Source organism: Spea bombifrons, chromosome 3, assembly GCF_027358695.1.
Source record: "Spea bombifrons isolate aSpeBom1 chromosome 3, aSpeBom1.2.pri, whole genome shotgun sequence".
NCBI classification, from domain to species: Eukaryota; Metazoa; Chordata; class Amphibia; order Anura; family Pelobatidae; genus Spea; species Spea bombifrons.
In genome coordinates this window covers 92,787,121-92,803,264 of record NC_071089.1, presented here as the reverse complement: position 1 = coordinate 92,803,264, position 16,144 = coordinate 92,787,121, and the positions used below count along the sequence as shown (strand labels likewise).

Below are 16,144 nucleotides of genomic sequence, written 5' to 3'. Positions count from 1 at the left end.
TCTTCTGACTCTCTAACTTTCTACCCCCCTTTGAAGTTCACTTACCTTGGGCTTGTCCAGCGGTGAGATCGCGAGGTCTCTGTATCCCTGGTTCTGCAGTGTGCGCGGCTTCACTGCCGGGCGCCTGATATGACGACATATACCGGCGCCCGGCTTGAAACGCAGGCACTGCGACCAAGGCAGAGGCCTCGCGGTCGAGGAGAAGAGTGAGAGGCGCCGAACGGTTGCCGAGAACTTAATCCTCAGCGACCGCTCGGCGCCTCTCTTACTCTCCTCCGGGTCTATAAAAAAAAAAAGCCGGCGTTTTAATTGGGGGGGCACACCGGGGGGCACAGCATGATGTTGGGGGGGCCATGGCCCCCTCTGGCCCCCCCCTGCCGACGCCACTGCCGAGCGGGTACTGACAACTTGGTAAGATAAAACCACTCGGCGCCCTCCCTCTCTCTCTCTTCTCGGCTTTAAAAAAATAAAAAATAAAAAAAGGGCAAAGTGCCGCCCCTTCAAAAGTGCCACCTGGAGCGGTTGCCCCACTCGGCTTCATTGTCGGGCCGGCCCTGGGTGTGGTCTTCCGGGTTAGCCTTGATAGCATGAATAGGTGTCTGGTGGCTGCTGTTACATCTGCTATATAAAAGTAAACAAAACCAGGAGCAGCAGGTGCAGATATATACTTACCTTTTATGTTACCTGTTTATTATACCCTACTCCTGAAACAGTTCTGTTTTTTTTTACAGACAATAATTTTACAGACCAAAATACAACATAACCAAAACCTCTCATTTATATTATGTTTATATATTTGTTGCCAACTTTATTAGGGTAAGAAGCGCAGACAGTTTTTGTTTCTTGTATACATTGTACAGCCAATACACTGTTTCTTGCAGCATGCTTACACCTGTTTGGTAGGCCTCATATTACACATTTGTATTATTTGAGCCTGTGACTAGCTTAGCGCACCGACATTTTTCTTTTCCCTGTTTGCAAAATACAACATCTCCAGGTCAGTGTATGAATAGTACATTTTAAATAAATAGTCTATTTTCACTTATTGAAACGTCTGTTACTACCTTCTTTAAACACCACCACAAAAACCAAATGGCTTTGGTTGATGGATCAGAAATAATCAGATTAATAAACTACTAGTTGAAATAAATTGTTGCAAATTGTCATCCAGTTGTGTTTGCCAGTAAAAGGATATGCCTGTTCTGTGAGATAAACATGGATGAAGAATGAAACTGTTTAATAGCACTGACTAAACATTCAGGCAGGAAGAAGAGGTAGTCTAATCATGATTCCCTGTAATCTGTTTTCTTTATGTTCTTTGACTGACATCATTAGAACTTATTTTTCTGTGCTCCATTTGGCTGACATGTACATTAAATTTGGAAATGAATAACCAATTTTGTAATTAGGTTTTGGGGTCCTATTACTAACTTCTATGAGCATGTGGCAAGTAGGTGCTATTATCAAACACTTCTTCCAAAGGAACATTTAAAAAAAAAAATTATGTCAGAGGGTGAATGAGGATAAGTGTTACAATATTCATTTTTGAGCCAAAAAACACAAGCAATCAGGACAATCTTAAATTAATCATAATTATAAGGTATTTTCTCATTCTAAATTTAATTTACTATACTACTTTCCTCACCATGTCATATTTGACATTGGTCATGGCACTGCCTTTATTAGGGTCATTACAAGGCCTAATCCTTTAGTTGGCACAAGGTTGTTTTTATTTTGAGCGTCTTTTCTATACTTTAAAGCCTAATACAGCTGAGCATATTTCCTGTGAATGCTGATTGCAATTAAATCGATAAAACCATGGATTGGATCATGTTCTTGTACTGTGAAGGACCAAGCATATGCATTTAACAATGGTGCCAAAAGTACAGAAGATAAGAAGAGACAGAAGTAAATCAGTCAAGGTGATAAAGGTTAATGTGGCATGTTCCCGATGACACAAATGTGTGCAATGATCTGATATCTGAAAATAGTCCCTACTGTATATGAGGGAGAATATCCTTCAATTAATATTGCATACAGAATGTTCTGCATACATGTTGATGATGACAACAAGGTAATTTATCCTTAAATTCTGCTACCAGAATAAAGATGGAGCAATAGCATGGTTCTCACAAACTCATGAAAGCAACATCTGCATACTATTCAAGCACTATACCTCAAGCTGACCTAATTTGTAAAAACAAAATATGGGGACATTTTATGCAAGCATTTACATAATTGAACTTTCCATTTGCGATGTAGAAGTCATGACATAAATGCACCTTTTTGAGAGGAAACAATGACTGGATTATTGAAGCCTCAAAGCTGTGGGTTCCTTTCAACTGAGTCTTCTCCCAAAGCGTCTTGAGGATTTGTATGGATTTGCTCTGGATAGATAGTGGCTCTGGAAACATACTCTGTGGAGGAGTAGAAAGATAAGACATTAACATCACAATACGTCATTCTATGGCATTTTTCACTTTATTTGATGACTCTGTGTTTGTTCTATTATTTGAACTCCAAAAGCAAGGTCATTTGGCTTTAGAGCTGGCCTGTCACCTCAAACATTGATATTGATCAATACAACTGTGTATGATGCTGTAAATACAACACATTTTTCTAATGAGTTTAATGCCTCTGACATGAAAGTCGTTCTATTAGCGCTTATGTAGACCCTTCAATTTCATGTATCAGTTATAAAGTGTTACAATGATTTAAAAAGATCTTTATTGCTCTGGATAAAGACAATAGCTTTTAAAAAAATATTTTATATGTCTCTATTCTCTTTTCTCAACAAAAAGATAATGCTACTTTACTGTATATACTGTATGTCTGGGTGTGTTCTTAAATAAAACTATCTCAAATAACAAGATGTCATACATATGGTTTAATATTCGTCCTTGTGTATAACTATACTTGTGCAAACAGTCTCTCCTAAGTGAATGACATCATTTCACCTATATACATCATTGTTCAAACAGCAACCTGGTCATTACCTAATTTCACAACATAACTGTATATTTTAAAGCATCATGCTGTCAGTTCGCCATTCATAAGATTAGTACCTTATCGCTATATTTCAACGTTAACATCTAGAATGTTTTAGGTAATTTGGTAATGGATCCGTCAAAGAAAAGTTTTAAAAATATCCTTGGCTGCTTTTTACCTTAGTCACTGAGTTAGGCAAGAGTCCCCCATTTCATACATTGGAGCTCTCTGAGTTTGTCTTGAAAATTCCAGGAAAAAAAAGACTAACAGGCTTTTTGGGCAACATTCCACCTTTAGGTTAGGTGGTTTTTGCCTACTCCCTGCCCATGTCTCTTTTGAGTCTATTATTACAGCTGCCCCTTACATATCTAGCCTGACAAAGCGCTACATTCACATGAGTAATGGGTAGACAAATTAAATAGCTGCTTTACATCAGTCAGTTATAGCATGGAATCACAACTACAGCTCTTACAAAGTCTGAACATATTCCCATTTAGTTGTTAGCACACACCTGTTGGAAAAGAAACATGATATGGATCCATAGCTGTGGATGTTGGCTGATGAGTGTAAAACTAGATTTACTGTATAGACAATAATGACCCTTCATTGGACAACTGAAGAACAGCTTTGCTACACAACGTCTAACAGTATCTAGGAAAAAGATACACATTATTAGTATTAGTTATATATTGTTGATTGAACAATTATAGTCATTGTTATTCCACAGGACGCAAATTATACATTGACTGCAGGAATCACGTAACTGGTTATAGTGGATGACAGTTCCAGTCCTCTGCCTTTTTAAAACCAGCTGCCTATAATAGTAAATATGCATGTGCATGTGGAATTTGATGACATAAGCCTTTGGCCAGCAGAAATATATGGGCCGAAAAATACGTCTACGTTGGGAAAATCAATTGTATTTGACCAGTATAATTATTTCACATAGATGGAATGAAAGAAAGTAGTAACGTCGAGTTTGGCCTTCAGGTCTGCAAAATAAGAAAATCTTTTAAAGTTTTATACTGAAAAAAAGCAGTCATTCATTATGCCCATAAATTTATACATAGAGAGGTACATTAGACATTGTAAATAGGCGATATACCAAAGTGTCTATAAATATGAAGGATGAAATGGGTTTAATATTCAACATATAAAAAAGTGGCAAACACGAAACTAGGTTGTAAATACACATGCAAGTGGAAAGCACCTACAAAATTGTTTTGGAAAAATAGAGTTTGACATTAGATGCGGCCCATCTAGTCTGCCCATTTTTCCTTCTTTAAAATATGCCTGTGCAACTTATTTAGTGATATTACATTCAGAAAAAGAGAAGTAAAGGAGCTAACGGTTTGTGTGTAGAAGAATAAAAAAATTGTGAAACATCTCAATATTCACATGCATTTTTATCACAATACCAATGTATATAGTACAATAAAATCAGTGACTTTTTATTGATATAAGACTTTTACTAAGACACTCATTTGTATATTCATAAAGAAATATATAATTACGCACTACTATTATTACTTGAGTGTGCATAGATCTTTCAGTATCGTCAATGGATGGCTTCCACTATTATCTAACTCAATACATTGCTTAACTAAGACAAAAAAAAATCATATTTTGAAACTATTACTGAATCTTTTTTCTAAGATTGCAAAGATTACATTTTGCTTCTATCATAGTGTGGTTTGTCATTGACACGAGGCAAAAAATCTAATGTAATAATGAATGATTTCTGAAAATTCGTATTATTGCAGACTTGGGAATAGTAAAACTGGCCCAGTATTTATGGTGGCCGTGAGCCATGATTGAAATTGATATAGCTAATATCAAATATGAACAAAAATGTCCCAATTCAATTTCTTTTTATTTCATGCACTTTGCAAAAATGGCAAATTATCAAAATGCCTGAAAACGTTGGCTAAATCAACAGAAAATATAATAACTAAAACCAGATCTCATCATTGAGTGGGGATTTTCCCCAATTAATTTCGAGCAGTGCTGAGCTCCTGAACCCTCCATCCATCAGCAATGTTCCTGTACATTTTGTCCCATGTATAGAAAAGTTTCTGGGCTTTTACCAAATTGTGTAAGAATTGTTTCTGACCTTTGATGGTCATAATGCATGCTTTGGATTTTCAGTCTATTCAGCATAGTATTTACTAAATCTTCTAGACTAAGAAATACAATACTAACAAAGAGCTTGTGTGGCAGCCTTAGATATGTGCCCAAGAAGTTTGGGTTGTCAGAAATGAGTAAGCAAGAAATTAACATATATTTAATTGACTAATTATTACATGAAAGATATGTAAACCCTTATAAACTGTATGTGGCAAAGATTGCCCTATAAAACGCCTACATTATCTCTTCTACAATCAGAAGGTTATTCAGCCACTTTGCTTTGGGGTAAGCACTGCCAAGCTGAAAATAGTGTCAGACATTTGCTCCTCTCCGGCAAGTGTTACCATTTTATTTTATAAAATAATATTTAAACATAAAAAATGTTTTTTGATGCCTATAAAATCAGCCTAGTCATGACATATGTCAGTTTATAATTCATTTTCTGTTCTTGGCTGGTGGGGAAATAAGGGACCACATACAAAGATGATGCTCCTCCTTATTTCTATATTCTTTTTGTTGATGTGTATATTGTAAATAATATCTAGGTAATATTTATTTCTCTGAAAAATTGCAAATGAATCAAATCAACAGAAATACAGTTGTCTTTGCACAGAATCCTCATTGGATTGGAGAATGTAAAGGTTTTAGATTTAAGATAAAAGTTAGACATTCTCATATTTGCATAAGTGTACTTTTATTTTGTATGCTATTATTGTGCTATGATTCGATACAATTTCATCAAAAATAATCCAAAACATCTTTGCTTCTATGAACAAGCCAATTTCAACATATAGCAGTAACAATCACAAACTGTTCTATAATTCTTTACCGACTTTACTAACGTCAAATTCTCACATTTTACGCAAGCACTTCAATATCATTGCACTTCTTAACTTTTTTTTTAATAATATTTAAGACAAGCTCTGCTCCTTTAAATTAAAACAGTCTGACAGCCATGTCAGGTGATATACAACTAAAAAGTGCCCTAAACCAGTTTGGAAAATCTGTGTTCAGATCTGGATGTTATTATAATTTATTGATGGTTTTGAGTCATGAGTTAGCTGGGTAATTGATCACACATGTGGAAGTTGATGTAGGAAAGTGGAGATCCCCTGCAGAGTATTCATGCGTACCTCAGTGCAAAATGTAAGCATACCATAAGCCAGGAATTTATTCAGAACATATGGTGTTCAGCTAATGCGGTATGATCACAACTCAAAAAGCAGTGTTCTATTTGGCTTCCAAGAATTTTGGAACAATAAAATCAGTCTGTGGATAATCTGACTATGTGATTGGATGCCTAAACAATATAGCTAGAATGTCTTAAATTCTGAAAAGCAAAAAGAAAAAAAGGTAATTTATACAGCTTCCACTTTCCCAATATAAAACAAGGATCAAGAAGACTTATGAGTCACTCAAATAAGTTTTTTTATTTCCTCCTTTAACCTGGGACATAAAAATCATGTGAAATACAGCTGGCTGAAACCTGAAAGATATCATCACCACCTACTCAGTGACTTTAAAAAAAGTGGTTGCATAGGATGTCAGGCAAGCCAAAGAAAGGGCCACCAAGTCACTAAACACTTGGTTTCATACAAACTTCATGAATGGTAAAACAACTTTTACATTCAATTCAAAGGGTTTAAAATAATCAGCAGAAATTTTATATGTTAGATATATCTTCTGTTTTCATACCCTGTATCTATTAAATATCAAATCAGCCAATAGAAAATTACTGCTCTTTGAAATTAATTTCCATGTTTTTCAGCATTAAGCATTAAGCAAGCCCGCTTTATCCATATGGTAAATGGAGTCATAATACAAATTAAACATATCCTCTTTGGCATATATTTTTAAATTCAGGAATGCATTAGCCTCTACATAGGTGTGATGCACAACAGGTCTCATTGGTAAGGGACCTCCAAGTATGTAACATTTATAATGTCCTTATCTTTAAATTTATTCAGAAGCAACATTTTATTCTCGAGTTCCATAACCGTAATTGGTTTACAAAACACCAATATGTTTTACAGTGCAGACGCGTAGTGTGAAGGGTCTGGTTTAAGGGAATAGTTCTGCCCTTATGTTGATCTAATCCACAGAGGATTTATAGTCTGTAGTAAATGACAAGGCTGTTCTGTTTCACCTTGTCTTTTTTGGTGGTCTGCATCAGACAGAATCCTGAGAAATGCAAAGAACAGATATAGACCTTGCTCTACATCAATTACTTGAACATCTTTTGTGCAAATCGCCAGAGAACGCACTCGTCCAAACGCGCAACGACTTCACCAAAACGTTAGAAACAAAGCTCAACTGTTGAAGCTTGGAGACCCTGCTTTTTGGCATTTGGGACCTGCCCTTCACTACACCTACAGACTTCATCAAGATACTTGGACTCTGGTTTGGTGGATACCTGTATTATGAATATTACTGGGCAGTGCTTAAAGACCATAGACAAAATATTATTAAACACAATTCCCACCATGCATTTATTATTTCAAGGTAGTAGTTTTTGCATTGTCATGAAACCCAAATTATTGAAAGGTGTTTTTGATGTACTGTTTAGTTCTTAAAAGTATGGTATAAATATGTAACTCCTCAATCAGATATTATAATTTGTGTTGCCTTGAGTCATTTGGGTAATATGTTTGTGTAATCAGATGAGTGAGCATCAAATAGTCAATTAGTTTCTTCCACCAAGTAACCTACACATTATTTTTATTTTTAAAGAATTCTGGGACAAAACAAGGTTTTGTCATATTTCTTTTTTGTTATCATCTTGTTCTTGTTCTAGTTATATGGATCAGGGAACCAAACATTGTTGGTTTGCTAAATTCTAGAACAAGGGGTTCTTAATTTATAACCCCAGGTAGTTATCAAAACAATCATTGCATTGTGCTGTCGATGAAATATCTGTAAACATTGAAAGTCTTTTAATTAAACAGTTCACAAAACATGATGTGAATGAAAAGTTACACAAATAAGTCATTGTAATATTTAAGTCCATGTCACCATAATGCTTTATACATGCTACCCACTATCATGCCATCATATGCTTCTGTATTCTCATGTCTTGTTATCTTAAGCATGGCCCAGTTTTGATCTATTCACTAAGAGGTCATATGGCCAATTAAGGGTTAACACAACTGATCAGATTGGACTCAGGTTTCATGCCCTCGCAAAAAATATCCCATATATTCCGAAATATACTATTTGCTTGTAAGTACATGCAAGTGCATGGAACTTTAAATTGTGCCAATTGCAGGCAGGGGCATGCATGTCAAACCATAGCTGAAGGATAGTTTATTAACCATCCTTGCATTTCAAGATGGATAGTAAATGTAAAATAAATTTGGGGACATCTATCGATGATCATCAATGACCAGAGTCCTCATGGAAAGGAACCATACAAAAACTGAAATAAAAAAAGCCTATAAAAATGAAAACCCATTATAAATCTGCCCTATTTCGGTTGTGTGTGATTGTGGTTACAAGTGGCTACTTTTGTTTACTTTTGTCTGTTCTTCTCAAGCCAAATGAGCTTCAAATGCATTATCCATCCACTTAACACATGCTGGTGCATTCACCATCCACTTTACACACGCTAGTGCATGGAAGTATGTATATACTTCCATGCAACCAGCGGCCATTTTGGAATCACTCTTCCAACTAACAAGCAACTTGTGGGTTAACAAAATGGCATGTTTCTTGTTTTTTTCAGCTTGCATCAACTTTTCTGCAGCTGAACATACATGAGTTATCTGTTGTTTTTTGTGACTACATAATTTGAGTGTCAATTTGGGAGTTTGACTTTAGTGGGTTTTTGACAACTGCATTCGCAAGCACTCTCTGTTTAGTGACCTTTTTTTGTGTTTATGAAAATTGTCTTCATCTACATTATAAATACACAGGGTACACAAAGTTCTACCACTAACATTGTTTTCTACATATAAAGAGGCAAGAAAAAGTAAATGAACCCTTTGGAATTACCTGTTTTTCTGCATAAATTGTTCATAAAATGTGATATGATCTACATCTAAGTCACATGTATAGACAAACACAATGTGCTTTACCAAATAACACACAAACATTTATTGAACACACACATTAAACATTTACAGGGCTGGTGGAAAAATAAGTGAACCCTTGGATTTAATAACTGGTCAAACCTCTTTTGGCAGCAATAACCTCAAACAAGGGCTTCCGTAAGGAAAAAGCCATTCTTCCTTACAGAACTGCTCAGCCATATTCCTGGGATGTCTGGTGTGAACGGCTCTCTTGAGGTGATTCCATTGCATCTCTAATGGGTTAAACACTGGGCTCTGACTGGACCACTCCAAAAGATGTTTTTTTAACCCATTTTATTTGCTTTGTCCTGCTGTATCACCCAACTTCTACTGAGCTTTAGCTGGTGGACAGCCATCCTGACATTATCCTGTATGATACCTTCGTAAACTTGAGAATTCATTGTCTAACAGCTGTCCAGTAGTGTTGTGGAGTGTCAAGGTGCTCCTTGGCAAACTTTAGGCTTGTACCAATGTTTTTTTGTTTTTTTTTTAGAGAGCTCTGGCTTCCTCCATGGTGTCCTGCATTGTCTCCATGCCTATTCAATGTTTTGCCTATGGTAGACTCATAAACAGAGCTGTTACAATGTTACAATTACAATGATTCATTCAAACATTTAGCTTTTACTTTGGGATTCTTCTTTACCCCATTGAGCATTTTGCATTGTGCCCTTGGAGTCATCTTGGCTGGCCGCTCACTTCTAAGTAGAGTAGCCAAAGTACAATTTGTCAAACTGTGGACTGATAAATATGTAAACTCCTTTAGATTACTTTGTAACCCTTTTCCATTTTATGCAATTCAACAGGCCTTGATTTACCACATGGCATAATACTTTGACAAACAATTGTTTCAGAGCTTAACTTGACCTTTAATCCTCATAGTTCATTTTAAAATATATTTAACTAAATAGAATATTTAATCTGGTGTTTTCTCACAAAACAGCAAAGAGATAAAGAAAAACAACAAATCTGTATGGTGTTTCTAATCATGTATCATTTATTCCCCCCAAAAGTATTTTGGCTCTAAGTGAATTCCAGTAGGGCAAACATATCATTTCTTAATCTGTCTAGGGACCAGGAAAGAAAATATGAGAATGCAATAAACAGATTATATTATAAGGTCAAGAAATGGGGAGAAATGGTAAGGGTTTGTGTTACAGGAAAAAATCCTAAGAAATGACCTAGGGAATCATATATGACATTATATTATGAACTCAACATCCATAATTTTAATTTTTTTAAAAATGCCTTGCTTTTGAATAGGGGATATTAATGTTTTAGACATTATTACCCAAAGGAGAGCCACTCTCAACAAATATTGTTGCATGTGTTGCCTAGATATTTCCTGTAGGTTTGCTGTGGCTTTCTTTATTACATATTAAAATACAATATAAAATGTCCGAACTGAGCTATGAGGTAGCCTCCTGATGATTATGGAAGCTTTACTCACTGTCTTGAGCTGGATTCCCCTCTTCTCTTGCAATGGACTATGCTATTTTATTATCTTTACTTCTTAAAACGGTTTATTGATCACAATAATATTAGGTCACCATGACCTATATATAGAATTTAGCCATTCTACAGAATTTTCACAGTATTGTGCATTGATGACCCCTGACATGCCATTGGACACAGAGGCTCTGGGAACCCCCACCATATTTTTATTTCTTTTATTCCTGAGGGTGGTGGTTCTTTGGGTTGGTATCTTTCTGTGAATGAGTTGCATTGGCTCTTACCATCCCCTGGGCCTGATTCAACAACCCATATGTAGTAAAGAAGGAAAAGGGGAACGCACACTAAAACCTTACTCACCTGCCTCTACATAAAAGAAAAACAAAAAGGGATGCAGATGTAAATCTACCACAATCCACCTCCATCAACTAGATTCCCCAGACTGCCAATGTCTCAGCCCTGTACCCTAACCCATGTATCATTAATCATTTCAAATGCCTTTGAATTGAGGATGGAGTTGTAGTGCCCCAAGGAAGGGATCCATGGCTATATTGAACAATAAAGCCGGGAGTGAGCATTCCTGAGGCACTCCTCTATTCAGGCAAATTTGAGGTGATTCCACACCATTGGTAAGGATTCCTGGTGGCCTTATAGAGGGTGTGGTAGAAATGTAAGGTTGTGGATAATATGTCGCCAAGCCAACGTATCAAACAATTTCTCAGTATCTAAGCCAACTGTCAAATCCGACCCAGAGGAGGCGTGGGACTGCATTACTGCTGCCAGTGCCGTTCTAATCCCTTGAACCATGTTCTCTCCTGTTCTCTCTGCACTGTTAGTTTCATCTTTTAACAATGTGTTAAAATTAAGATATCTCTAGATAAAGTTTTTGATCGTCTAGACAATCTCACTAAAATGTACTAAATTAAAACACACTATTTGTCTACAGACCCAAATAAGCTACCCAACTGCTGATATTTCCATCAGTTTTAACGATAGAATGTTTTAGTTTCTTCTACTCTTAATGATTTGATGTTAGTTAATTGAATTGCAAAGCATGTATTATTCATTTATTTAGACGAATCATTCAATTGATGGTCTTATATTTCAAGCTCACATACCTATTCACATATTTTGTGTATACACATTAAGACAAGACCCTTTGTTTCTATGGATGACTATCATTTGTAAAGCTACGCATGTTGTGCTCTAAGTTAAAAACCTTATAAAATCTTAGAAAAAAATTTAGATTTGTAGTTAGGGAAATTGGTGAAAAAAACAATTATTTAGTGCCAAGAAATTCTACTGATAACAGAAAATAAAAAGTAAAATGATATTATTGTGCGGGTAGCATTACCACCAATGGAATGGAAACCACTGCGAGTTATATATCTGATAGATTTGTAAGCTCACGTAATAGATTGTAATGCTCACAAGGGCAGGGTCATTTCACCTTCTGTACTAGTCTTAAATTGTGTCAAGCTAATAGCCAATTGTATACTGTTAATTAAAACGTTATTGTTAATTTTTACTGTCCACCTATTAAAATTGTTCTATGGAATCTACTGGCAATCTATAAATAAAAAAAGGGATTCTGCAAAAAAATTGAAAAAACTTGTCTTATCACCATAGCAACCAATACAATGATATCAGCAGGAGCATTGACTCTAATTCTATTATTTACCCTATTCTATTGTGAAAGGTAGCTTCTACAGTAGAAAACACAGTAATACTTTGAAAAGACAAGTCAAACATGTACTGAAAATGACAGAATATATTAAATTTATGGGAAATTAGGGCACGGTAGGCTCAAAGGCTCCTCAGATAATTTGCAGGGATTAAATGAAAATGACGCACAATCCATTTACATTCCACATTTTGCGAATAACTTCTAAACCAGAGGATTATAAATGTTTGAAACATCAATTTAACTAATTCCATTTGTAAGTATTTTAGCTTTGACTAAGGAGACCACAGTGGTCAATTTTACTTCATTTATTTATTAAGGTAATATTGTTAGGCTTTAATCCTGTTTAAATAAATAGGATTCCAACTCAGATGCCTGCTACTATCCAACTTCATTTCACTGTTTTGTTACTTTGTTATTATGTTAACAGTAGACTTGTGTATTCGGATTTGTACAAACTGCAAATTTACAAAAAAAAGTTGGCAATTTGTACAGGGCCATGAAAACTGAGGCCAAACCTCCCCCATGAAACAGAAAACTCTGAATTTTCATCAGAAATCTTTGGGCCCTTTCATTCACAGTCTCTCACACTCTCATTCTTATACACTCTGTCTCACACTCTCTAAATGTTACCCTAACTTCTCTGCCGACCACTTCGGCATCTTCTTGTTCTTCATCTTCTATTGTCTCACCTTTTTAATTTCTTTAGATTGGAGGAACTGGAGAGAGGACACCATAGGAAGTACTGCTTCCTAAATGGCAAAATGGTGGGACTCGTTTCTGATGACATCATCTCTCACAATGCGCCACCAGAAGTTCACCTTAGGGCAAAATGGCGACGACTCTGGAAATGTTCTCTCCCCGATGCTCAAGAGAATATGAAAGAGGTGGTCAGTTGTATGGCCCATAGACAGACCTCTTTCTTACCCAGCCTATGGCATGGCGGCTATGACAAGCAAGAAGGATGCTACAGTCAACAACAAAAAAGTTAGTGCGTAGTGTAGCCCACCACAACAACCCCCAGTCTCTAACTAGCAGCTAGCAATATGGCTGCCAACCATTCTGATTTATCACAAAACATAGGGTAGTTCAAGGATAGTAAAAATGAACATAAAGGCTTGGAACCACAACAGGCCACTTGGTAGTTTTGCAGCAGTTATGGCTAACAGTTGGCAGTTGAAGTGCTGTTATTACATTTCTTAAGAAGTTCAGCCAACCAAATGCATGAGAATCACGAGATGTGCATTCCACAGCAGCTACAGCATCAATCCATAATGATATAAAAGCTATCCTTAACAAGTTAACAAAGAGTTTAGATAAACACATATCTATTGAATTGTGCTTTTGTATTTAGAAAAGTCTGTGTTAGCTTCATTAATGCCTGAGGAAGGGACCTAACAACTTGGTTTCGAAAGCTCGCAAGTAAACTCTCAGTTAGCCAATAAACAGTATCATTTTAACTATACTTTTCTCCTGTTTTCTCAATGGCTAACACAGTACAAAACCTTTTTATCATTTGAATTTCCAGTGCACTCTCTTGCCCCCCCCAGACACTCATGACACTCATGGGTAACATGTCTGAACAGACAATGCAGTTTAGAAACGTATAATGTATGCCTGTATTTTCAGATGGGGTTTATAGGCAGAATATCTGCTTGGGTGTTTTATGAATATCACTGTGAAGGTAAAAGTACAAAGGCACCCATGTTCTTTTACGTAAACGCAGCCACAAGTATTAAAGGTCAGGATGCATTATCACACGTTTGGGACTTCAGCCCATGGCACATGCTTTCACCCTGTGCAATGATTTCAAAGGTGGTTCAAAAGATCAGGAAGTAAGGTGTTTGTAGGAAACTCATAAACGTATACTGCCAACTAGTATACACTGAGATTAGGAGAACAAATTCAAGTAAGGCTTACTGTACTTGGCTTAGCCCCATTATACTTGTAAAAGTGGTGCAACATGTTAACAATAAATAACAATAATATATAATATGGCTGTATTTAATTTAATTCCTCTAATACACTATATGGTTCAGATGTGCAAATGGGCCAAAAGCGAGTCGGACACATTTTTCAGTTCATTTTCAGCCCATTTGTTTTTGGACGAAAATTGGGGAGGCCTTTTTAGATTCAGAAATGAAATTAATTGTCCATTTCCCACATTTACTCTCTCATACTCTCATTTCCATTCTCTCTCATGCTCTCTGAGCCTCCCTATCTTCACAGCCCACCACTTCCACTTCTATGTCTCGTAGCTCAGCTTCTGTGTCCCGCATCATGTTGTTCTCCTTTTTTCTCTTTTCTCTCTTCATTCTTCATCCACATCTCTACAGACATAACCTCCTAGTGAACTTCCACCAAAATGGCAGGGAGAGGATGTCACCAAAAACTTGGAAGCTTACTGGAGGTTATCTTAGGTCAAAATGGCAGACTTCCCAATCATCCTTCCCAATGTAGGTGATATTTTGAGAATGTGAGAGTGGGAGTGAAAGAGCCTGTGAATTTTGGATGAAATTTCATCTATTTCACGGGGTAGGGTCTGGCTTTGTTTTCGGTGATTCATACGAATTGACGAAATCAGCAAATTTCATTAAATTCGAACGAATCTGAGTGCACAAGTCTATTATTACAAAAGAGAAAACTAATCCAATATTTATTGTCCGAGATATAAAAAGGCAGATTATTTATCCATGAGTAATCAAGCTATCTCCTGATCCTTGGCCATGACTCATGTATATCTTTGAAACTACAAGGCAAATTGTTTGCTTCAGGAATTTCCAGGAAATTGCAATAGTATGACATTTTTGTAACAATGCCAGCATGAAAAACAAATATATTTTTTTAAATTGCAAAAAAGTTTATCCAACTAAAAAGCAGCTGGTGTAAAATGCATATTTAGAAGAAAAAAAGAATTACAGTATTTGTTTTAGCGGAATGTGTCCAAGACAGTTAGTCTTGGACAGTTTTAGAGGAGATGATAGAATCATTCATCCATATGTTCGCTCTGGTAACACTTAGTAACATAGTGGCATGTCGGATTTATTAACTAATTATTACTGAATGTGTGGGCTAAAGAATTCCCTCTCAAAATTAGCTAGCTTGGAGAATGAAGATGAAAAAAGGGTTAGTAATACATCAAATGTAATGATTGCAGGAATGAACTACTGCATCAGTATACATTTGTGCTGGAGTCTACTTTGGACAAAGGCAAAAGTATTATATTTCAGATCCACATTTTACATATAGGCATTCGGACAATTGTTTTGGATTTCTGCCCGTGCCACAGTTTAGACTTATATAAATATCTTACCTTCAATGATACACTGATCAGGGACTGGAACTTGTCTCCCCATTTCTTCAACATAGTTTCTTATCTCATTAACATTTTCCTTCAAATGCAAGAAGAGTTTATCTTGTTGATTTATATGCTCCTTAATTGTATCTCTGCTATTTGGATTTTCTTGATTTGGTTCAGTAACACTTACTACCTCAGTGCAATTATCAATTTGATTTATAGCTAAAGGTTTGTCCTTTGGAGAGTTTTCAGTGTTTGAGCCAGATGGTAGTCTTTCATCTTCATGATTTAAAAAAAAATGTGATAAAGACATTAAACCAAGACTGTCTGTATTTTCTGTTTCTTGAGCGCTCACTAAACTCATGCATGTTCTGTTTCCTGAATTCATTGCCAATTTTCTTGACCTGCAAAGCAAACAAAGGAACACAGACAAGGATATTTAAGGTAAGCATACGTTTCAACATAAGAACTTTCCAAGACCTTTGACAAGTAGTAATGGATCTAATGATAACACACTCTTAACAGGGCTGG

General features: G+C 36.1%; 1 protein-coding gene across 3 annotated transcripts in view; it reads right to left on the bottom strand.

The window, feature by feature from the left end:
- The window catches only part of VEPH1 (ventricular zone expressed PH domain containing 1), a 138,080-nt gene that overhangs the window by 39,761 nt on the left and 82,175 nt on the right, over positions 1 to 16,144 (bottom strand). For 2 of the 3 annotated variants that reach the window (XM_053461391.1, XM_053461393.1), the window contains 3 exons: positions 15,629 to 16,017; positions 3,500 to 3,639; positions 2,283 to 2,417 (listed from right to left, as the gene is read on the bottom strand). In XM_053461391.1, the coding sequence (XP_053317366.1) occupies positions 2,283 to 2,417; positions 3,500 to 3,639; positions 15,629 to 16,017 (664 nt within the window). The remainder of the gene's footprint in view (positions 1 to 2,282; positions 2,418 to 3,499; positions 3,640 to 15,628; positions 16,018 to 16,144) is intronic. The other variant, XM_053461392.1, reaches the window with a different exon arrangement.